The sequence below is a fragment of the Erpetoichthys calabaricus genome, chromosome 7, assembly GCF_900747795.2.
Source record: "Erpetoichthys calabaricus chromosome 7, fErpCal1.3, whole genome shotgun sequence".
NCBI lineage: Eukaryota > Metazoa > Chordata > Cladistia > Polypteriformes > Polypteridae > Erpetoichthys > Erpetoichthys calabaricus.
Genome location: NC_041400.2, coordinates 182,730,860 through 182,756,379, shown reverse-complemented (window position 1 = coordinate 182,756,379; position 25,520 = coordinate 182,730,860). Strand labels below are relative to the sequence as shown.

Below are 25,520 nucleotides of genomic sequence, written 5' to 3'. Positions count from 1 at the left end.
AACTCTTAACCTCTGTTTGCTTAATAAAACGTCCATCTTTCCTTATAGGTGATACCCTGCAGTTCTAGAGATTAGTCTGTTGCTCTTCTCTGGAAGTCCTCTTGTGCTCCTGAGCCTTTTTTTGTAATACAAAGACCAAAAGTACATGCCAAGATTGGGAGAGATGAGGCCTCACAAGTACGTTTTCTACACTATCCTAAAAAAAAAAAAAATATGAAAACAATTTAGCGATTTCTTAGTGTCACCACTAGGGTGTTGTTTGAGAAGAACCACAAGAGAAAATACAGTTCTCAGAGCTCCATTTATTTCATGATGTCACCATTGCAAATATATGTCCCCTTGGTAGCATTTGTACATAACAGAAAGAGGCAACACCAAAATACAATTCTGAGGCTTTAAACTCCAATATAAGTAAGTGAATGATGTTAAAGAACATTCTAGTCTGATAAATATGTCTGAAGGTCAAATATGTACTAAACTTACAAATGGACAAATAGATGACTCTGAAACTTTTCTGGACATAACTGTCAGGCCTTCCAGTTATTTACAGTATAAGTTTAAACTAATGGTAAATATTACTGTACATAATATCAGGGATTAGAAATGTTAGTCATATGAAAAACTTTGGGAACCCCTCTTAACTTAATTCTTTGGATTTTTGTTTATCATTGGCTGAGCTTTCAAAGTAGCAACTTCCTTTTAATATATGACATGCCTTATGGAAACAGTAGTATTTCAGCAGTGTCATTAAGTTTATTGGATTAACAGAAAATATGCAATATGCATCATAACACCCCCATGACCCTGTGTTCGGATTCAGCGGGTTGGAAAATGGATGGATGGATGGATCATAACAAAATTAGACAGGTGCATAAATTTGGGCACCCCAACAGAGATATGACATCAATACTTAGTTGACCCTCCTTTTGCAAATATAACAGCTTCTAGACGCCACCTATAACCGTTGATGAGTGTCTGGATTCTGGATGGAGGTATTTTTGACCATTCTTTCATACAAAATCTCTCCAGTTCAATTTGATGGCTGCCGAGCATGGACAGCCTGCTTCAAATCATCCCAAGGATTTTCGATGATATTCAAGTCAGGGGACTGTGACGGCCATTCCAGAACATTGTACTTCTCTCTCTGCATGAATGCCTTTGTAGATTTTGAACTGTGTTTTGGGTCATTGTCTTGTTGGAATATCCAACCCCTGCATAACTTCAACTTTGTCACTGATGCTTGATCATTATCCTGAAGAACTTGTTGATATTGGGTTGAAATCATCTGACCCTCGACTTTAACAAGGGCTCCAGTCCCTGAACTAGCCACACAGCCCCGCAGCATGATGGAACCTCCACAGTACAGTAGGTAGCAGGTGTTTTTCTTGAAATGAGCATTTGCATACAACAAGCGACTCTGTTTGTAGTGTGAGTGCAGAAAGGGCTTCTTTCTCATCACCCTGCCATACAGATGTTCTTTGTGCAAATTGCACTGAATTGTAGAACGATGTACATATACACCATCTGCAGCCAGATGTTCTTGCAGGTCTTTGGAGGTGATCTGTGGGTTGTCTGTAACCATTCTCACAATCCTGCTCATATGCCGCTCTTGTATTTTTCTTGGCCTGCCAGACCTGCTGGGTTTAACAGCAACTGTGCCTGTGGCCTTCCATTTCCTAATTCCATTCCTTACAGTTGAAACTGACAGTTTAAACCTCTGAGATAGCTTTTTGTAGCCTTCCCCTAAACCATGAGACTCAACAATCTTTGTTTTCAGATCTTTTGAGAGTTGCTTTCAGTATCCCATGCTGTCACTCTTCAGAGGAGAGTCAAAGGGAAGAAAGCACAACTTGCAATTGACCACCTTAAATACCTTTTCTCATGATTGGACACATCTGTCTATGAAGTTCAAGGCTTAACGAGCTAATCCAACCAATTTGGTGTTGCAAGTAATCAGTAATCAGTATTGAGGAGTGACAGGCATTCAAATTTTTAAGCAAAATTACAAGGGGACCCAAATTTTTACACAGCCAGTTTTTCACATTTGATTTAATTTCATACAACTAAATACTGCTTCACTAAAAATCTTTGTTTGGAAAACACCCCAGTACTCAGATGTTCTTAGGAAATGAAAGACATACCACTGTTATCTTTTTTGTTAAAAGTAGAGTCAATTATTATGCAGGCTGAGAGGGGTTCCCAAACTTTTTCATATGACTGTACATGGAACGAAAATGAAAATGGAAAACATATTTCCCTTGTCACTGAATGTAACTGAAAGTGGAAACAAAATAAATGAAAAAATATCATGTCATTTTCTAACCTGCTTAATCCAGACCAGGGTCATGGGGGTGCTGGAGCCTATCCCTGCTAGCATAGGGCACTGAGCAGGGTGCCAGTCCATCGCAGGGTGAAAACAGATGGGCTAATTTAGCATTACCAATTCACCTAACCTGCTTGTTTTTGGAATGTGGGAGGAAACCGGAGTACCCAAAGGAAACCCACGCAGACACTGGGAGAATAGACAAACTCCACACAGGGTGAACCCAGGACTGGACCCTTAGTCTCCTTACTGCAAGGCAGCAGAGCTGCTACAGTGCCACCCAAATCCAAAATGTTCCAGAGTGAAATCGTTATTTTAAAAAGCACATTAACCAGTTAATAACTTTATTTTTTTGTTCCCATTAGTTTTCATGAAAGTGATTTATGATGCCTAAACATTTTCCCGGTGAGACTAAACATTTCTCCAGAATTGCATCACGTGGGATAATGCCATTTAAGTGATTTTCAAAGATGGGGTGACGGTCGGAAAATCCATACAGAATTTTTTTTTTTTGATTGACTGTCCAACCAACAAGTTGCATTGCAAAGTGGATGGATGTGCTGGTAGAGTAGCTGGTAATCATGGCGGTAATCTATAAACTGGCAATGAGCGTATTTTGTTTTCCCTGTTGCTCAGGTCAGTGTTCAGGTAGCCTTTTCGTGCCTGAAATGCATCCTTTCATCTGTGTGCACTAATTTTAATGAAAAAGATTTTGGAGGATACCCGGTTTGGCTATCTAAAGGTGCAGTTTGTCATGTAGACCATTACAGACATTACAGAAATCCATATTGATCAAACATCGTAGAAGTTAATGTGTGGTTTGTAGGCTAAAAACACCCTAATTCTCTGTTACCCTATTGCCTTCTTTGTATAATGAAGACATTTATTATTTTTTTGTTTGATAGACGATGCAGGTAGCCTACTCTGTAAAGGCAGTCATAATAGGGTATTAGGCCATTATAATATTGCTCATGTGGGGCCATCAAGTTCTGTGACGTGTTTGTGATGCTGTGCACATATACCCTCGGTTTAATGTTAAGTTGTAGCCATGCCAAGGCATATGTAGCAAGCTTATGATTTATAGCTAACAAGGGGGCTCCGCCCCCTGCTCGCTTCGCTCGCCTACCCCCTGGCGTTTTGAACCCACGCCCGCTTGGCAGCCATGTGTGAGGATGACGCACGTTTAATACGGAGCGTTCGCCCGTGTCACTCTGGGGCCCCCCACTGTTAATACGGAGCTCCGTCCGTACTATTATGCGGTGCATTGTGGACTACTGCGGACCCCGTAGTGTTTCCCGTTTCAGTTTGTATCTCGGTCAGTCGAGCTTTTGTTTTTGAAGCTTTTGAATTCCGGTCTTCATTATCTGTAACCTGCTGTCCATGTGTTTGGCTCCCTCGTTTAACCTGTTTATGACGTTTTATTTTGCTTTCTACTCTGTCTTTCATTTCTGATCTCGCTTTATTCTGCTTTTGTTTCAATGACACTTGGTCCGTGGTGAATATATTTTCCCTTTTTCAACTAATAATTTTCATTTGTTTGCGATACTGTGATGTTTATCGTACTGTTAATAATGCATCACTGTAATGTGATTCACGTATGCTGTATAGTTTGGACGTGTGAGGATGACGTATGTTTAATACGGAGTGTTCGCCCGTGTCACTCTGGGTCTCCCCACTGTTACTACGAAGCTCTTTCCGAACTATTATGCGGTGCATTGTGGAGCACTGCGGACTCTGTAGTGTTTCCCGTTTCACTTCGAATCTCGTTTAGTCGAGCTCTTTCTTTTTGGAGCAGTGCTTGCCTGGTGTGCGGCATTTCAGATGCACGTTGTAGGCGCCTGCGTTCATTAATTATATCCAGGCAGGCGCGTGTTTGTATATCAGTCACTCGAGCTGTGTCGTGTTGAATCCGTGCCTGCTTTGCCTACGCAGTTTGAGACGCACGTTGTAGGCGTCCACGTTCATTAGATCTGTCTACGCGGGCTCGGTGTCGAAGCTGTGTTAGTTGTTGAGCTGTTTGGTTTTGGAGCCGAGACAGTTTTGTTTCCGCGGTTTCAGACGCATGTCCGTACCATCTCGGGTTTGATGTATGAACCTTTGTGGACTCCGTAGTGTGTCCCGTTTCACTCTGGGGTGGGGCGTTGACTCCTCTTGTTTTACTATGTCTCCTCCTGCGCTTTCACCACGCATTAGTGCCACTCACAATATGGCGGCGATACCTGCGCCTTCCGTATTATGTCAGTTTTTACCATGCTGTGTAGGCGCCTTTGCCTTTTGTACTTTACCGCACCTTCCGACGCACGATGTAGGCGCCTGCACCTTCCGGGTCCGCCTCCGCTGTGTGGTATGGACGTTTAACTGTCGTTGTTTCTGCCTTTATTTTCTGTATCTCGGTGTGCATGTGTTTCGTGCCTAGGTTTTTTTGAAGCTGTTGCATTCCAGTTTTCATCATCTGTAACCCGCTCTCCATGTGTTCGTCCCCGTTCTTTAATCCCTTTATAAAGTTTAACTTTGTTTCCTACTCTGTGTTTTATTTCTGACCTCGCTTTATCCTGCTTGCGGCATGTCAGACGGTTCGTAGTCTCTCTCGTTTTACTCTGTGCAGGGAAGCTTTGTTCTGTAACCTGCTCTGCATGTGTTTGTCCCTGTTCTTTAACCTCTTTATGACGTTTTACTTTGTTTCCTAGTCTGACGGTTCGTAGTCTCTCCCGTTTTGCTCTGGTGCGCTGGGGGATTGGGGCTTTGTGTGGCACTTGCGCACTATGTCTTTTGCGTCCACGGGCAGGTCCCTGCATCCATATCCGGTTTACCATTCTCGTTTAGTAATATGGATTATAGTTACCATTACAGTTTTTCAAAAAAAAATTCAGGCTATTACGTTCTTTAACATCCTACCTTTTCCCCTTTGTAATAATTTATTTTTGTTTGATGATGTAGGTATGCTCGCCAGTTACATTTATAGCCTCACAATACTTTTGTTTAAGGTCTTTTGATTGTGTAAGTTATTCTAATTTGTACAACAATATTACAACAATATTTTTAGTTTGAAACGATATAGACTACTATAATTAAATCTGTTTAATAAATAAATATGCATGTTTCTGATTTAAGGCAAGAATTTGATATTGTAGGTATTTCCTTAAGCAATGTAGCTTGTTATCATACACAATGAGTATTATTAACTGCTCTTTTATTTCATTCTAACTGGTGTCGCCTGCAGGAGGCACACCAGCCGTCCAGAGCCTTCACAAGACAGACACCAAGAAGTTCAAAGCATAGCACGCGTTTATTTTGTTGGGAAGTACCTCTCCATTACTCCCCACAGCAGCACAGTACAATAAGCACCAGTAAGGCACAAGATATACAGCCCTTTGTCTTCTGTCTTCTTAGCTCCTCTCTGTCTGTCTCTTTCCTATGCACCTCCTTTCCTCCTCAGGCAAGCTTCATCTTTTTCCCTCCCAACTCTGGCTCCCGGAGTAGTGGCAGTTGGCTCCTTTTTTAGAGCACCCAGAAGTGCTCCAGGTGTCCCGTGATCTCCTTCCAGCGGCATTCCTGCTATAAAGGGCTCTGCCGTTTCTACAGTTCCCCCTGGAATCATCCACGAAACCGAACAGAGCTGCAGCGAACTCCAACTCCCAGTATGCCCTGCGGGTGTCTGTAGAGCTACAGCAACATGGTGGTGGGGGGGGGGGGGGGGTCCCTTTAGCATCCCAAGTGAGGTATCCTTCAATAAGGGCGCGCACAAAAAAGGCGAGCCTCAAAAGGACGACCTCAATTGGGCGCAGCGAATAAAGGCGCGCGTAAATAAAGATCTGCACCTGTTGCTCTTCACATATTCTAGAGCCATTTGAACTAAATTATCTATGCGTCCTTATTGAATAGAGCCGTACAAGACAGTATTACTGTCACAGAAAATTAAAGACACACAATACACGGCGGCAGCCCACGAAGAATGGTCAGCTCAGCAAGTAAACATCAACAAAAGAAAGGCTGAAAGAAAGAAAAATACGACCAACAAAAAGAATGAGGTCAAAGTCCCTTGCCATTTAATATAGACTGTTCCTACTAATGTTTATGCACTACTGTTCTAGCGCCCGTTATTGTAACGGGCTTAATGACTAGTATGTATATATTAGTATAAGAGGAGACTGACGAAAATAAAGAGTTGGGACACCACATTGGTTTCTCCCTGTGTGGATAGCGCTTTGAGTACTGAGAAAAGCGCTATATAAATGTAATGAATTATTATTATTATTATTATTGGTGACTCTATATAATTGAAAGATTGAAAACAAAGAAAAAAAGGTAGGCCACAATTGCAGAGATGTGGCAAGAAGGTAGACACAAAGTCTAGTCACAGGGTCCAGGCAGACAGATAAAATGGAAATGACGTCAGTGATGGGGTGGCTGTCAGTCTTTCGTTCTGCAGAGGGAGGAGAAGAGGTGACATTAGGCCAACCCCAGGGTCCGGTGAGTAACTGCCAACATCAAAGCCTTTCAGCTGTCTCACATGCACATGCGTGTGATATATATATATATATATATATATATATATATATATATATATATATATATACTGTATATATATATATATATATATATATATACTGTATGTATATATATATATATATATATATATATGTATATATATATATATATATATATATGTATATATATATATATATATATATATATATATATATATACACTGTATATATATATATATATATATATATATATATATATATATATACACTGTATATATACTGTATATATAGACATACACACATGAGAGGGCACCCAAAATTATTTTTTCTTTTCCTTCAAGCCAAACCAAGCATGTCAGCTCACATCGAACATCAAGACAACGATGATCTCATTTTTTGACAGTAGCAGGCTTGTTAATAAACAGCTTCCCCATTTTTAGACTGTTAATGTGTTACATTACACTGAACTGCTGAGGCGTCTGTGAAGAAATTTTCCGAAAAAAAACGTTCAGGGCAGCAGCGCATACAAAACTGTGTTTTGCACCACGTTAACACACCTAAACTCAAAGAGTTTTGGACCAAAACAAATGCTTACTTTTTTTTAATACCTGAAATTAAAACTGAGACAGAAGAGAAGACGATTTGCTACCATGTTAGAAATCTAGGAAAAAATTGCCAGAGGCTGTAATTGCAGTATCAAAAGATGAGTACAGGAAATGCTGACAGGAATTGGGAGAAGGGTATTGCTTCTCTGAGTTGTTGACAATGGCTAAGAGGGAATTGCTGTTAGTTGCATAATAACAATGTTAACAATTTCTGGAATTGCCTAAATACTTAGAGCACATGGCAGTCATTTTACATTGTGGTCAATGTGTTGATATTAAAGTACATTTACAACAAGTACAGAAGCGTGCCGAGGGCTGTCCTAATGGCAGTGTAGGACACAAGGCACAGCATCCAGTCTTTGATCGGCAATGATATGAAGATGATTCCTTGTGACTGAATTGTGGTTTAAACTGCTGTTACCTGGAATTTTTTAAAACAGCGGGATGAGGAGTACAAGACTTCACATGACCGTGTTGAAAGCACAAAAGCACTCTTCTTATTAAATACTGCACCTTCTGGACAGAAGCATTTTTGAGATTTTTGCTATATTTACAAACATTGCGATTCACTAATCCATTTAGAACATTTTTGCATAATAACGCATGTAAGTGGATGCTTGATTTTCATTTCTATGGTTTGTTTGCTGTTCTTTTGTGATGCTTCTAAAGTTTCAGAAAACACATGCAGTACATCGACTGCACATGGCAGTTTACATGTTTATGTCGGTAGATGGCTCTGAAATACCGGTAGTCTGAGTGCTCTTGGGGAGAAAAGGCACATCTTAACGTAATATTTTGCAGGATGATTGATTTTTTTTTTCTTAATTGAGTTATTCTCGAAAAGTAGATTATATTTTTTTGAGGCTGCATCTCTTATTGAATTCTTTGTCAAAATGAATCAGTAGGCTATTTCTGATAGGTGACTCTAAATTTGTCCTGTGTGAGTGCGTGTGTTGTGTGTGTGTCCAGGTGAACTACAGTGAACTGGGGACCAGTCCAGTGATGTTTCCAGTTTTGTACTGGCTAAATTCAGAGCACGGTGAACAAGTGTCTATCATACTTTGTGCACATTTCTTTGGGGTCTAAATTTTCCATGGGATCCAGTACAGGCTCCTGCTGGCAAACTGGGCAAAGTGGTTACCAAAGATAGAGACCCATTATACATGACTGTGATTCATGTGTGCATGGTTAACTTTATAATTATCACAGTCAATGCATGGGTATATTTCTGCTAAACACATTCACAACATTTGCTTTTCGAAATTACTGTACATGACAAATTTTCTGTTTCTGCAGTAATCTCTCCTTTAAACATTCATCAGGTCCTCTGAAACATTAAAAAACTGACCTCAGAATCAAAGTGTTGTGTGTGTGTAAAGATCAGTCCCTCATTTCAAAATTTGTATGAATAATCAATAACAGGAATATCCATTTTTATTTGTGACATTATCAAAAAATTTGAATAAGACGGTAAGTAGATAGATAGATAAGGCACTATAATAGATAGATATAGTGGGTTGGATAATGGATGGATGGATAGATAGATAAGGCACTATAATAGATAGGTAAGGCACTATATTAAAGATAGATTGATAAATAAAACACTATATTAGATAGATAGGGCACTATATTATAGATAGATAAGGCACTATAATAGATAGATAAAACAGTATAATAGATATAGCAGGTTGGATAATGGATGGATGGATAGATAGATAAGGTGCTAAGATAGATAGATAGATAAGGCAGTATAATAGATAGATAGATAGATTGATAGATAAGGCACTATATTATAGATAGAGGAAGCACTATAATAGATAGGTAGATTAATAGGGCACTATATTATAGATAGATAGGTAAGGTACTATATTATATAGATAGATTGATAGGGCACTATATTATAGATACATAGATAGATAAGGCACTATATTATATAGATAGATACATAGATAGATAAGGCACGATATTAGATAGATAGATAGGCATTATATTGACAAGGCAGTATATTATAGATAGATAGATAGATAGAGCTTTATTTGTCCCCACTATGGTCTGAACACACACCAGAATAACTAGAAAGGAAGAAAAAATTAAAAAGAAAGAAAAGAAAACTTCTGACTTGACTAGTCTAGGACCCAGTGAGGTGCTATACAGAAGTATTGCTGCTGGTGTAAAGGAGCCCCAGTGCCATTTCTAGACACACTTCTGTTGAATGATTTGTTGGCTGAAAGTCCTCAGCGTTAGTGTGTCAGAGAGAGGATGTGCAGCATTGTTCATGATGGCACTCAGTTTTGTTTAAATTCTCTCCTTTACTATGACCTCCAGGGGGTCCAGAGGGCACCCTCTAACTGAGCCTGCCCTTTTAATCAGCTTGTTGATTTAGTGGACCTCTCTTGTGGTGATGTTACAAGCCCAGCACACCACATAGGCCATCACAGAGTTGTAGAAGATGTGAGGGATGTCACTACTCATATTAAAGGAACACAGTCTCTAAAGGATGAGTTCATCACAATTGGAATCTTGTTCAGTTTAAATTTTGCACAAACACAAAGAACCAGGAACACTTGGAATAAGCAAACCCACTAGTATGGTAGACAGTAAGACTCCTTCAAAACTCAACCTGATGTTATTTTAGAAGACTTAAGTGGATGGGACTGGCGAGCCTTGTTGGGCTGAATGTCCTGCTCTTGTCCAAATTATTCTAATGTCTTTTGTTTTGCAATTCTGTCTTCTTTGTCCCTTAAAAGATGTAGTGCCTCAATTTTCCTTTCCTGTTCCAGTAGCAGACCAGAGTTAATGGTTACTCTGGGCAGAACATTTCTCTGTTAGTTACTGCTCCCTGTCTCTACTTTTAAAAATGCACATAAACATACTGGTGCAATTTTAGTATGGACGACAATCAATTACTTTCACGGTGCTTCTGTCTGTGAAAACTTATGAGCAAAGTAATTTTACCCCAAACAAGAAGAACTGATTAAAGTCACATTAAGTACTTTCAATTAATAAGATTTGCGACTTCCCTGTCACCTATGGTGGATGCCTTTTTACCAGAGCACAAGCTTAAAAAGGAAACCATATGTAGTACCTTTTGTGATGAAGGGCTGTTTCTGGACGCTATTCTAATGCAGACAGACTGCTGGTACCATTTACATTGTTAATATTAATAACACGTGCACGTTCATTGGCTGTTTTCTTTTAATTTGGATTGTTTGTTGCTGAAATATCTGTCATTATACAGTAACCACTTGTAAGCTGAATGTTCTTGTTATATAACTTTTAACCACAAGATGGCAAACTTTAGCCAGCTATGAATAGTTGTGCTTAAAAACCCTTAAAAGAAGAGTTCTGCATACAAATTGATGCATTAAAACACAAAGGAACTAAAAAGAAAAATTTACCGAAATGTCAAATTAGTGTGAGGTATATTTATTTAGATGCCACTGTCTCTATAATAAAAAACCAGAAGCTTCAATGTTTTCTGCAGTGGTCATTTATTTATTTTTTTAGTCAGTCGTTAGTTTCACTGCCTGTTTTTAAGATTGCAGCACTTAGATATCTAATTCTTGATGTGTGCCACTAGAATTAAAATGTTGTGTCAGCAAGAGACAGAAAGAGGGGAAAAAAAAAACCTATCTGGCCGCCTCACTGATAAGGTGTAATGACTTCTCTGTTCTCAGGAATGCTTTCTGACTTTTTAAGTCAGAAGTCAAAGCTAATACTTGTTTTCCAGAGCCATGGAAGCGTTTCTGTGTGCATCTACTGAGCAAGACGGCGAGGTTAACATTGACCTCATAAAAACTGCAATTGGTGCTTCAGGTTCTTCATCAATATGTGTAGTGATGACTTATAAGTTGCTATCCAACCGTAAAGGTTGTATTGTTGTTGAAATGTGAACTGGTCAAGTCATTCTACATAAAAAGGGGAGAATGTGTGTATACAAAGTAGCATATTAGTGTGGAGGGTCTCTTAACAACTTTTATTTCTATAGCACATTTTCATAAAAGTGAAGTAGCTTAAAGTGATTTACAAGATGTCAGTGAAGTAGTTACACATTAAGAAAAGCAAATTAAAATTAAATAAGAAAATATCCAAAAAATAAATAGTGCACGCTTAACATAACATAAATATATACTGTATATACTCGTGGATAAGTTCTCCCGCGGATGAGTCAGGACTTGATTTTACAGTATAATTTCTTGTATTTTTTAAAGTCTGGGTTCTGGCTGGGCCACTCAAGGACATTGACAGAGTTGTCCTGAAGCCACTCCTTTGACATCTTGACTATGTGCTTAGGGTCGTTGTCCTGCTGAAAGATGAACCATCGCCCCAGTCTGAGGTCAAGAGCGCTCTGGAGCAGGTTTTTATCCAGGATGTCTCTGTACATTGCTGCAGTCATCTTTCCCTTTATCCTGACTAGTCTCCCAGTTCCTGCCACTGAAAAACATCCCCACAGCATGATGATGTCCCACAGTTGACAGTTCATGTTAGAGCACAAACCAAGCATGAAGTCAAAGGATTTGTCTGTAGACCTCCGAGACAGGATTGTCTCGAGGCACAACTCTGGGGAAGGTTACAGAAAAATTTCTGCTGCTTTGAAGGTCCCAATGAGCACAGTGGCCTCCATCATCCGTAAGTGGAAGAAGTTCGAAACCACCGGGACTCTTCCTAGAGCTGGCCGGCCATCTAAACTGAGCAATCTGGGGAGAAGGGCCTTAGTCAGGGAGGTGACCAAGAACCCGATGGTCACTCTGTCAGAGCTCTAGATGTCCTCTGTGGAGAGAGGAGAACATTCCAGAAGGACATCCACTTCTGCAGCAATACACCAATCAGGTCTGTATGGTAGAGTGGTCAGACGGAAGCCACACCTTAGTTAAAGGCACATGGCAGCCTGCCTGGAGTTTGCCAAAAGGCACCTGAAGGACTCTTAGACCATGAGAAAGAAAATTCTCTGGTCTGATGAGACAAAGATTGAACTCTTTGGTGTGAATGCCAGGCGTCTCGTTTGGAGGAAACCTGGCACCGCTCATCACCAGGCCAATACCATCCCTACAGTGAAGCATGGTGGTGGCAGCATCATGCTGTGGGGATGCTTTTCAGTGGCAGGGACTGGGAGACTAGTCAAGATAAAGGGAAAGATGACTGCAGCAATGTACAGAGACATCCTGGATGAAAACCTGCTCCAGAGCGCTCTTGACCTCAGACTGGGGTGACGGTTCGTCTTTCAGCAGGACAACGACCCTAAGCACACAGCTAAGATATCAACGGAGTGGATTCAGGACAACTCTGTGAATGTCCTCGAGTGGCCCAGCCAGAGCCCAGACTTGAATCCCATTGAACATCTCTGGAGAGATCTTAAAATGGCTGTGCACCGACTCTTCCCATCCAACCTGATGGAGCTTGAGAGGTGCTGCGAAGAGGAATGGGCGAAACTGGCCAAGGATAGGTGTGCCAAGCTTGTGGCATCATATTCAAAAAGACTTGAGGCTGTAATTGCTGCCAAAGGTGCATCGACAAAGTATTGAGCAAAGGCTGTGAATACTTATGTACATGGGATTTCTCAGTTTTTTTATTTTTAATAAATTTGCAAAACCTCAAGTAAACTTTTTTCACGTTGTCATTATGGGGTGTTGTGTGTAGAATTCTGAGGAAAAAAATGAATTTAATCCATTTTGGAATAAGGCTGAAACATAACAAAATGTGGAAAAAGTGATGCGCTGTGAGTACTTTCCGGATGCGCTGTACATGTAAGGAATTATTATTATTGATATAAAGGAACCATCCATCCATCCATTATTATTATTATTGATATAAAGGAACCCCCAGTTACATTTCTTGGTGTATTGTATTGACACCCAGTGCACGCCCAACCTACCTGGAAAGGGGTCTCTCTTTGAACTGCGTTTCCCAAGGTTTCTTCCATTTTTTCTCTACAAGGGTTTTTTTGGGAGTTTTTCCTTGTCATCTTAGAGAGTCAAGGCTGGGGGGCTGTCAAGAGGCAGGGCCTGTTAAAGCCCATTGCGGTACTTCTTGTGTGATTTTGGGCTGTACAAAAATAAACTGTATTGTATGTACCTCTGCTGAGCGACTTGTACAAGTTTTTAATGGTATGCTGAACACTAGTCTTTCCCACTTGTATTTTTCAAATCTATTGTTGTTGACAAGAAAAGTGATTCTCAAGTTCAGTCATGTGAGTGTAGGTTTTGTCCTAACCTGTTTCTCAATCAGAGTCTTATTACCTCTACATTGAGAGTCATTGTTTGATTAGCTGTTCTTTCCATTCTTCGTTCTGTCATTCTTTATTTAGAAAAATGCAGTAGTGTGAGATTTACATTCATAAGGAGTTTAGAAATATCAGTGTTTTTGCCATTGTTATTCAGCAGAAGTGTGTCAAGAAATGTTACTGGTGCTCCTTTAAACCTCTAGCAGTAAGCCTTTATAATGCCTTACTGTGACTTGCTCTCTTGTTAGCCAGGTTAGTTTTGTCTTCTTTTTTTTGTATGTCTTTGTATGGAAGGCCTGCTTGCAGGGTCGTAGATTCAGGTTAACGTCATACCTTAGACGGAGCAGGGCTTGGGATTCAGAGGTGGTTTGTCGTGTGGTGGGTACAGCAATGTGCTGTATCAGCGCATGGTCACTAACTCTCTCTCAATTCTTTGTATGTATTTAAGGGGGGTGGTTGTGGTTTGTTTGATATAATATTTTTTGTGCTGCTATGAAAACTAAATTTCCATCTTGGGACAAATAGACAGAGCTAGATAGTGCTTTATCTCTATCAATCTCTGCTTCTTTAGCTTTAAATGCTTAAGTCGTCTTATGTCATTTTGCTAGTAATTCACCTTTTTCACCTCCTTGGGGCATTTGTTCCTTTATTTGTATACTAATAATTACAACTAACAAGAAGCAGAGTAGGCACCAAGGCAAGTGGCAGTGTCAGACCCACCAAGCAAAGCCCACTAGGGAATAACGGCTCAGATAGTCACAACAGCTGTCCAAGAGGGAAAAAAGTCATACTGACATTTAAAAAAAATATTAAAGATTGCTAAAAACACTGAGTTATTCTCATGTGAAGTACACAAATGCTGGCTGCATTCTACTAAAATTCTACTAAAAAAAAGTAAACCTAGTTTTGTAATTTCAGAGTTGACACCAAAACTGGACAAAATAGGAGGAGTACAATTAAAGGCAGAAATAGCACAACAACAGTGGGACCCCCAGGCTTACTGGTTTATTGTTGGACACCACGTAAGCTTACATGTTCTCGCTTTTAACTGTTCACTAAATCCCAGAAAAATCACGACCGATACTTGGGTTTATCAAGCAAACCGACTTTAAACTATGCAGATAATTCATTTAAGTGACTTCAGCACAGAGCCATGGGCTGACTGGACAGAGATTAATGCTTCAGACTGCCGCCACCAAATGACAGAGTAAGCACCAGCAACTTTGACAAATAAGACCATTTTAAAAATAAGTCCATTTTTCCTCATAAAAGTTTGCACTGCCACTGACCCATCTGTGCCTACTAGGGCATTGAAGCATTATCGATAACATCTTCACTTCATTGCTCTGTTTAAAAAAAAAAAAAAAACATTTTATAAGTCAGTATATTGTTTCAAGCTCTAAAAATCCACTTCTTAATATTTTGTGCCGGCAACTGCTGGATGGGATTGTAGCCAGGAAAATATAATTCCCTTCTGCTGTCCGACAAAATGCTAAGTAGGCAAATAATGCGTGTTCAGCTCCATTTCTTTCCATATAATGTAACTCACTCTTCTCAGGAGAGACATTTGAGCCATGACGTTGAGGTAGTCTGTGTACTGCAAAGCTTTAAAATAAACTAATGTTTAAGACCACAAGCAGACATGCCAGTCACTTGATAAAGAACGCTTGTTTTGGGGATATTAATGCAACTGAACACTAAGTCTGAATGGGAGAATGATTAGAGACGTATTTAGTCTTGATAGAAGTTCTACTCTCCATATAGATGGCGGACTCGACCACATACAACCCAAGCTATCCTCCTCCTTTTGTCTTTGTTTTCATTCTCCAAGACATTTACTAGCATCAGTATTCACCATCTTATGGTTAATCAACGATCCGCCTGCTCTTGTTAGGAACATATGTTCACATTAAAAAAACAAAAACAAAATTCATATCGCAAATCCACATATGCTTTATTGTTGTTTTGTCCCTTTGACAAGTTGTCTTCCTTCTGGTGTTCACCAATACAAGAACATTTGTACTAGCCAATCTTAAAAATTAAAGGTTAAAATTCATATTAACCCTTAAACTGTCGGAACCAGCTAAAGTTGGTTCCCAGTGCAATTTGCCAGCATGCCGGAGCTGAGTATATTCGGCAACTTACGTTCATTGAACGCCACAACCGGCTATAGTCGCTTCCCAGTGCAATTTGCCAGCACATCGGAGCTGATCAGTCTGTGCCGTACATTCGTTGAGTAGCCAGCTCTTGACCACTGCAGCCTCACTGTCCCTGGGATTCAGCCGCTGCCCTAGACTAGCCTACAAGTGTCAGCGTTGGCCTCTGTGTGCTTATATATAGCCAGTTCAAGCGCAGCGATTTACTGCATTTCATCAATGGTGTCTGTTGCACCTTGTACATATAATAATTGATTGTTGCATTAGTTTTTTTTATAGTTTTTACAGTTCATTGGCATTGTGTAAAATGTTCAGTGTTGCAGCAATTGTGATGCTCTTTGCATGAAAAAAAATGTGTTCATTAAAATTTCACATTTTCTTGGTGAATTGTGACATTTACTTATAAAGTGCAGCAAATAAGTATTTGGCGTCCAGGGGTTTAAGGGTCAAGTATTTGCTTAAGTAGATTGGAATGTTAACTTCATATAATTACTTAGATACACTTTTACCCGTGTAAGGTAACATGTAATAGAACTTTCTCGGCTATCTCTGTAATAAAAGAACATTAATTATCCAGTTAGGAAAATACAAACAGAACCATAGCATAAAGTTTTCTAACCGTTTTGCCCTCATGTATGCCTGTAAGAATTCAGTGCCTTACGGACATATTCATCCCCTTCGGTGTTTGTCCTGTTTTGTCGTATTAAAATGGATTTTCATTTGGAATTTAGGTAATGGACTTAACAATATAGTTCAAATTGTTGAAGAGAAACGAAAATAAAATACCATATGTGTGATTTTTTTCATGTCTATAAGAGTCTGTATGATGATGCTTGTAATCATTTTATAACATTCACTGGTATATTAATTACTGTATTTGCACCCAATACTCCTGACTGTTCGTGACTCCTCCTTTCTCAGTAGTGCAGGCCAGTGGTTCCCAGTTGAGGGTAATTTACACCTACTCAGAGGATAAATTTGCTTTAAAAAGCTGAAGTTGTGAAGATCTCAATTAGTTCCCAATGACAACTTAAGACTTGCTCTTTCAACAACTGCGGTAACAATATCCTAATAGTAGGTGTTAAACAAGAATAAGCGTCTCATGGATTGAGGTGTTCTCATCGGCTCAGTGTGTTTCATTCTGGTATAGCGGTAGCTGGTCATCATTAAGTGTTTTTAAATAAGTGAAGTAGTCCTCCTTCGAAAGAAAATGGAGATTTTGGTGATTTTGTTTAATATTTAAAAGACGCTGTGGAGTACTCAAGCGAAAGTGATAAACATCATGATATTGGCTTTTGCATAATGATTATTCTTGAATATTGTTTGAAACTGAACATTTGTTGTCCAGCCCTAACTATGCCCACAGGAAAGTGGGTAAAGTCAAAAGTGTTTGTAAATTTGCTTCAAAAGCTGAATTTGTGAAGATCTTGATTAGTTCCCAATGATGACATGAGACTTGCTCTTTCAACAGCTGCCCCAAGAATGTATAAAATCGTAGGTGAAAAGTAAGAAGTGTCTCACCGATCGATGTGTTCTTATTGAAACTGTGTGATTCGTTCTGGAATGTCGGCGTCTGCTCATTATTAGCTGTTTTTTTTTTTTTTTTACAAAGGGGAGTAAAAATAAAGTTAGAAAATTGGATTTATTAGATAATGGAATGAACCGTAACAAAACTGATGCTGTCATTTCTCAATGTCGTCTCCACCCTTCTCAATACACTTGCGCCACCTGCCTGGAAGTGCTGGGATTCCAGCAGAATAAAAGGTTTTGTCTCGTCCTTGCAACCACTTGTGCACTACATCCCGAGGGGTACTACAGTCACTAGTGCAAGTTACTGTGACTTACTGGAGACCAATGTGAAGCCTGCTATTCGATCCAAGCGGCGGGGACTGCAGTCTCAAGGAGTCCTTTTGCTGCCAGACAGTGACACACACAGCTAAGAACACCAAGGCTTGTCTGGAGAAACTGAAGTTTGAGGTATTGCCACATCCTCCTTATTCGATTTCCACCTTTTTGGACTGCTAAAAAAACATCTGGGTGGTCGTCAATTCAAGACCGATGACAACGTGAAGAAAGTGGTGCACGAGTGGTGGCGAGGACAAGACAAAACCTTGAAATTCTGCTGGAGTCCAGTGCAGTGCATTAAGAAGGGTGGAGACTGCATTTAGAAATGACATGATCAGTTTTGTTAAGGTTCATTCCATTTTCTACAACATCCCCTTTTCTAACTTTAGCTTGACTCCCTGTCATAATAAGCAAAATAGCGTTGTATTATTATTATTTTAACTTAAAAATGTTAAACACCTTATCTTAAAAATTCCATTTCATTGATAGCTTTATTATGGTAGATGTTTAAACTCAACTAACTGAACAAAACAGAGTGGGGGTAAATTTACTCTTGGAAAGTTGTCACAGGGTAAACAGGGTGAAAAAGGGTTTGTGTTTGTATCACAGCTCAATATTTTGTCAAGCTTGATCAGGAAAACAAAGGAACAACCAAATATTTTAGATCATTAGTCCAAAAACATGCAGGTTAGGTGAATTGGCAATCTTAAATTGGCCTTTGGTGTGGCTTGGTGTGTGTGTTTACCCAGCAATAGACTGGTGCCTTGCCCAGAGTTTTTTCCTTTTCTTGTGCTCTGTGCTTGCTTGAATAGACTGCAGCAGACCCTTGCAAACCAGTTCAGGACTATGCGGGTTAGAAAAAGTACGTGAATAATCTGTTATTGAAATTAAACTGGAAACGTCTTCCTCTCCGTGACCCCACAGGCACATCTATCGTTCCTTTGACACTGTGCCTCAAGGTCCAGGCATTTAACCAGAAAAATTCTGTGGGACATGAAAGCAAAGGGGAATGGAATTGTCAAGCCCTTGTTAAGTATTTTGGTATTAATATGTCCCAAATTGAAGACTGTGTAATAATTCAGTTTCTTTAAACTGAGTGTCAAGTGTTGTATTGATGTGATGTGTATGTGTTATTTAGTTCAAGTTTCTTTACTCAAACAGCAGGCCCCCCTCCACGTCTTTGTTTTCCAGTCGCTCACAGATTCTGTTCCCATGCTTGAGGTGAAAAAGTTTATTCCCATTAATGGGCGAGAGTGTTTTGTCAGCAGTTTACAGACCTGATGGATCTTCCTGGATCTGATGAATGGTACATACTAAAAATGGGCAAACTCCTGGAGGACTACAGTAACTATAGATTTTTTTTTCCTGCTAGTCTGGTGGGTGGCAGCTAAAACATACCTCTGAATTAATTCCTTGCGAAATTACAGTCATTGTTTTTTCCCCATTTGTTGCCGGGTACATTGGAATTCTTATTTTTAAATGTAAAAGGAATGGTGGGAAAGGGTCAGTAATAATATAGAAAATGGTAAGTACTGAACAAAAATTGAGGCATTGTAAATGATATGGATAGAGCTAGGGGGGCAAGCCCCCCTGGCGCCTTTGGCACCTCAACCTTCAGCTAACTAAATCACCTAAATACAAACATTGGTGTTATGAATAGATCATTTTTTTTAATAGTTTGTTCCTGTGAAAGAAAGTTTATTCGATCAAAAATTAAAACCACATCTTTCTTGATATTAAAAAGCATGACTTTCTTGATATTTTAGTTTATAAGTTAAAAATTTAGTAAGAATCTGAAAGTCTAACAACATCACATTAAAGTTAATGATACCAAACATATATATGTAGGTTTTAAAATAAGCCCGAAATAAAGCGTGACAAAAATGTCACACAAAATCGTTGCACTTTTAGGCTTAGGATTTTATATATATAATAGAGAGAGAGAGAGTGTGTGTGTGTGTGTGTGTATGTATGTATATATATATATATATATATATATATATATATATATATATATATATACACACACACACACAGTGGAACCTCGGTTCACAACCATAATTCGTTCCAAAAAACCAATTTGGTCGTGAACCGAAGCAATATCCCCCATAGGATTGTATGTAAATACAATTAATCTGTTCCAGACTGTTCGAACTGTATGTAAATATATTTTTTTTTTAAGTTTTTAAGCACAAATATAGTCAAATATACCATAGAATGCACAGCGTAATAGTAAACTAAATGTAAAAACATTGAATAACACTGAGAAAACCTTGAACAACAGAGAAAACTTAGCACTGCAAGATTTTGCGCAATAGCGCTACGAACCGCTCGCTAAAAACACTTTTTTAATGAGTTTTAAGCACAGGGGAAAAAGTGAACATTTGAAAAATCTGTAATTTAATAAACCACCAAGAAAAGTAACATTGCAACAATGCACGCTACGAACCGATAGCTGTAAACAGAAGTGAAAACAAAATCATGCCCGGTGCATTCTTTGACTGCCTTCCCTGCCTTATGCTTCCAGCCCCCCCCCCCCACCCCCCTCTCTCTCTCTCTCTCTCTCTCTCGCACCTGTGTGTGTCTCTTTCACGCCTGTGTGTGTATGTCTCTCTCGCGCGCCTGTGTGTGTGTGTCTCTCTCTCTTGCGCGCCTGTGTGTGTGTATGTCTCTCTCGCGCGCCTGTGTGTGTGTATGTCTCTCTCACGCGCATGTGTGTGTGTGTGTGTGTGTCTCGGACGCCTGTGTGTGTTGCATTCTCTCTCGCTCTCTCTCTCGCTCGCTTGCTGCACAGTGAATGCACAGGGAGATACTGAACACTGCAGAAATCATCAGCGCGCACAAACCGAAAAGAAAGAAAAGAGTGCAGGAAAGCAGCCTTTTCAGGGCACTGCATCCCCCGGGACGCTAGGTGGCAACTCCCCTGGACGGCAACGGTTCCCCAGATTGCCTCAAAGCAACCTGGGACGTGGAGTCCGTTTCCTCAGCCCTTTTGGGTGCCGTGGGTGCCGCCAGGGGGAGCTCATAAAGAACCTGGGAACTATTACTTTTACGACAACCCGGAAGTACTTTGGAGTCAAGAGGACCTGCAGTACTTCCGGGCTACTTGAAAAGGATGATGTGGCGTTTGACCCGGAGAAGGAACACTTCCGGGTCATGGACTATTTAAAGGACTTTGGGAATCCCAGCAAGGAGAGCCAGAGTTGGGAGGGTTGGGTGACTAAGCTGCTGGGAGTGGAGGATTGATTATTGTTTATTATTATTGATTATTGGAGGATTGTGGAGTATGTGGTGCTTTGTGCACTGTATTTGAAGGAAATTATTATTAAATTCTGGTGCTTTTTATAAGTGTCTTGGACATCTTTCTGGTGGGTTTCACGGGGTAACAGCGCCTCTAGTGTCCACAATATATATATATATATATATATATATATATACTGTACATATAAATATAAATTGAACAAGGTATATTATTACCCAATCCTTATTTGATCCAAAAACAGGAAAATATTTCCGTAAGTGTAGATGAGACATGACGTCCAGCAGTCTTAATCTGCCAGCCCTTCTCTTTAATTCTGAATCTGAAACAGTCAAATGGCTTCATCAGTAGTAATGTCCATGCTCCTCTCTCTCAGATGACCAGGAGTTTGTCTTTTCTGGTAAAGAGTAGAGCCAGGCTCTTGCAGTATGTGAGTAAGCAGGATTCAGAGATGGACTCCTCAACAGAACATTACATCTCTCTCTTTATTCTTTCCAGTATCACTCGTCATTTCGACTTCTGGAAAGAGTGGCCACTAACAACGGATAATTCCCAGCAACAAAGGGGTAATCATAGGCAGTTTGGCCTTTTGGAGGAAAAATAAGGTCCCATAAGCCTACTTTCTTTGCAAAGGCAGTTGATCATTGCAGAGTACTGTACACCGGAGATGCTGATTAGTGTTTAAACTTGTGTGTGATCTGTTGTGTCTAACTAATAGTTTCTATTTTACATTAGTACTGTACAAGAAATATACCATACCAGTAACATGAGCAGCTTGTTTTCTCCACTCTAGCGGCCCGCTTCTTCTCTTCTTCTGTCAGCATCTTTTCGCGTTAAAACTGATTAAGTCAGTGTTTGTGTTGTAATTACTTAGTATGTTTTTCTTAATTTTTCACTTAAGCTGGCACTTAAGTATTCAATCTGCCTCAAGAATGATTTAAGATTTGAAGAGGTAGGAGAAGTGACGGCGAAAGTGGTAGGGATGAGAACGGCGCCCGTACACATGTGCAGCACTGCTGCCCTGCTGCCGAGAGTTGATTCTACAATAAAATAAAAAAAAAATAAAAAGAGTAATAAAAGTCATCACCCCGTAACCGATGTTTTATGTTATTTGAAATTTAGAGGATCTGTACAGAATTTCAAAACCTGGCAGGATCTAATCAATAATATTTTAGAATAAGAAGAAATAATTATTTCCACATTTCTTTGCCTTCTCCATTTATCTTTTTTGCCCTAATAAACTCAATAATTTAGGCATGTTTACAAGCCTTAAGTATTACTCCTTTGGTCATGCTCTCCTTCTCAGGGGTGGGGTTTGATTTGTTTTCAATCCTATTTTTTGTAAACATTGATCTATTTGTATGGAATGATTACAATAAAATTAATAATAAAAAAAAAAAGTCATCACCCCGAAAGTGGACAGTAGAGGTCATGTATGTAGTATATAAGAACCAAATTTTGGGTCAATAGGTGCAACGGTTTGCGAGCTGCAGGTGATTTCAAATCCTGGACAGACAAACTTGACAGCCATTGTAGCATGTAGTGTATTATACTGTATAAGAAGAAAAGTACATGCCATTATAAGTTGAGGAAACCTGCTGTCCGTGACTCATTGAGACACTGTTGCATTCCTACTCATATCCATAACTTTAATGAGTGTGTTCCTCCTGTTTACTTATGACATTTCATTCTCTGAACTTCACAGATGCCCAAGTGCCTAATGCGATTTATGACAAATTCTTATTAGAACATTAGAAAAAAAAAGCATCAGAACAGGCTATTCAGCCCAACGAAGCTTGCCAATCCTATCCACCTAATTTCTCCAAAACAGCATCAAGTTAAATTTTGAAAGTCCCTAAAGTCCTACTGTCTACCACACTACTTGGTCACTTATTCCATGTGTCTGTGGTTCTCTGTGTGAAGAAAAACCTCCTCATGTCTGTGTGAAATTTACTGTTAACAAGTTTCCAGCTTGTGTTCCTGTTAAAATCATTTTAAAGTAATGGCCTAGATCTACTATACTTGTTCCTTTCATAATCTTTAAAATGTAATTCCTGTAACCTTCCTTGTACTTAAACTGAAAAGGTTTAGCTCCTGTAATCTCTCTTCATAGCCCATACCTCTGAGTTCCAGAATCAGCCTAGTCAGTGTTCTTTTGGACTTTCCTTTGCACTGCTATGTCATTTTTATTACTGTGAGACCAAAAATGCACACAGTACTCCAGACGAGGCCTCAACAGTGCGTTATAGAACTATAGCTTAACAACCTTTGACTTGCACTACACACATTATGATATATGACCTAACATGTTAGCCTTCATAATGGCTTCTATACACTGAGTGGAGGTTGATAGTGACAAACCCACTTTAACTCCTGGGTCACCCTTATAAGGGGTACTTTGAAGTTTCAGACCTCCAATTGTGTATTCAAATTTAACATTTCTATCTCCTACATATAATACCTTACATTTATTTACATTAAAGGAATACTCCACTTCATAAAAAAATCATATACTTTTTGGTGATAGCTGAGAAAAAGTTTTAATCTCATGTTTTAATGCAGAAGAAGAGAAAAAAGGTTTATGACATAATTGAACCAAATGGTGACCAGCACTGTATAATGGAAAACATTATGAAAAACACTTGATGAAAAAGAAAGAAAATTCTCACATTATTTGTGTCGCATAATCCCCATAATGCAGTGGTTTTGAATTGAAGACATGACTCTTGACCAGTGAATTAGAGCAAAGGGCAGATCTTCAATTCAAAACCACTGCATAATGGTAATGCCCTTCCTCTTTATCAAAAAAATGCATGCGTTTCACACATTTTGAGCATACAACTGGATTATGTGACATGAAAATTTTTTTTGGGTCACCATTGGGTCCTGATTTATCGTACATCTTCTCTTTTTTTTGCATGAAAACATGAGATTAAGAATTGTCTCCACCATTACTAAAGCCTACATGGGGTAAGTAACATATTCAAATAATATAATTTTTGGGTGGGCTAATCCTTTAAGTTTCATCAGCTACCATTCTTCTCAAACCTGTATTCTGTCCAAGTCCCCTGTAATGATTAAGCTGATTCTAGGGTTATCTACCAATCCACCTAGCTCGGCGTCATCTCCAAACTTAACCAGCTTGTTGCTTATACTCCTATATAGTAAAAATATTGCAGCCCCAGCACTGACCCCCCTCTACACACTAGGCCATGAACTCCCACTTCTTTTAGTTTTATTGCTAGCCTGTTACGTTTGACCTTCTCAGATGCCTTCAGCAAATCAAAATAAATAACCTCATATAAACCCCTCTGATCATGTGCTTTTGTTTATTCCCATTTAAATTTCAGCATATTAGTAAAACACAACCTCTCCCATCTGAACCCTTACTGACTGTTCAGTGACACTTCTTGTCATGTGTTGCACAATCTTTTCCTTAAAAAACATGTCCATTAATTTACCGATCACACACATTAAGGTGACTGGCCTATAGTTACTTGGATCTACCCAATCCTGTTATGTTAAGGGGGTGATATTTCCTATTTTCCACTCCTTAGGAATTTTCCCAGTGTGCAGTGACTTTCAAAAAAATGTGTGTCACTGCTTTATATATGCATTCACTAAATTTGTTAAGCACTCTGGGGTAAATGTTCCCTGGTTCTGGTGATTTGTTAGGTTTCAGTCTATTTAATCCAACCAGTACTTTCCCCTTTACAAATTCCAAATTGGTAAGTACCTCCTTAGTAGTCCCTGTTACTGCTGGCAGATTATTTTTTTCTTCAGATATAAAAACTTCAGAGAAATGTAAGTGTAGCTGTTTTACTGTCTGTATGTTGTAAATCACACATAGTGGTGTCAATACTTTTTACCTCCTCCTTGAATATTCTTTTACTAGTAACAACTGAAAGAATATCTTTTAATCATCTTTCGCCTTTTTGAGATATTTTTGTGCAAAGTTTTGTTCACAGTCTGATTTTCTTTCTGCCTGTCGGCACTCATAAGTGATTTCCAGACTTGTCTAGTTTAAGAGTCATATTCTCAAGGTAATGAAGTAAAGCTTCCAGCACCGATTTCAAACAGATTCATTTACAGAGCGTGTCTGCTGTTGTGTCTGTGTAAGCCTTATTAAAAACCAGGATAGTTACTAGAGTGTGTTAACTGCTGTTCTTTTTTTGCAGTCTGCAGGAGCTGCTTGGTGAAATACCTGGAAGAAAACAACACATGTCCGACATGCCGAATTGTGATTCATCAGAGCCACCCTTTACAGTACATCGGGTAAGTAAAAACGGTGGCGGTATAAGAGACACACAGTACTTGTAGAGCCTCAATGGGCAGAAGGATCTGTCTGCCTGATTAACCATTCCACATTGGTGCAGACTTGGCTGAACTAAACAGCTGTGCTACCACTCTCTAATATTGGTAGCCACATTGTGTGGTGTTCAGTTTTAATGTTCCAAAAGTCTTAGAGCTTGGTGTTGTAGCAGTTAGAACTTTCGGCAAATGGATCTGGCATACTGGGTCTGAATCTTCCACACCCGGTCATTTGCTGTGTATACTTTTCATGTTCTTTCAATGTCTGCATGGGTTTTTCCTCCCATGTCCTCTAAGTTAAATGGAAGTGAACG

General features: G+C 39.4%; 1 protein-coding gene across 1 annotated transcript in view; it reads left to right on the top strand.

Annotated features, from left to right (window-relative positions):
* LOC114654937 (polycomb group RING finger protein 3) overlaps positions 1 to 25,520 on the top strand; it is a 333,228-nt gene that overhangs the window by 196,127 nt on the left and 111,581 nt on the right. Inside the window, exon 4 of the mRNA XM_028805809.2 lies at positions 25,074 to 25,170. Within this exon, the coding sequence (XP_028661642.1) occupies positions 25,074 to 25,170 (97 nt within the window). The remainder of the gene's footprint in view (positions 1 to 25,073; positions 25,171 to 25,520) is intronic.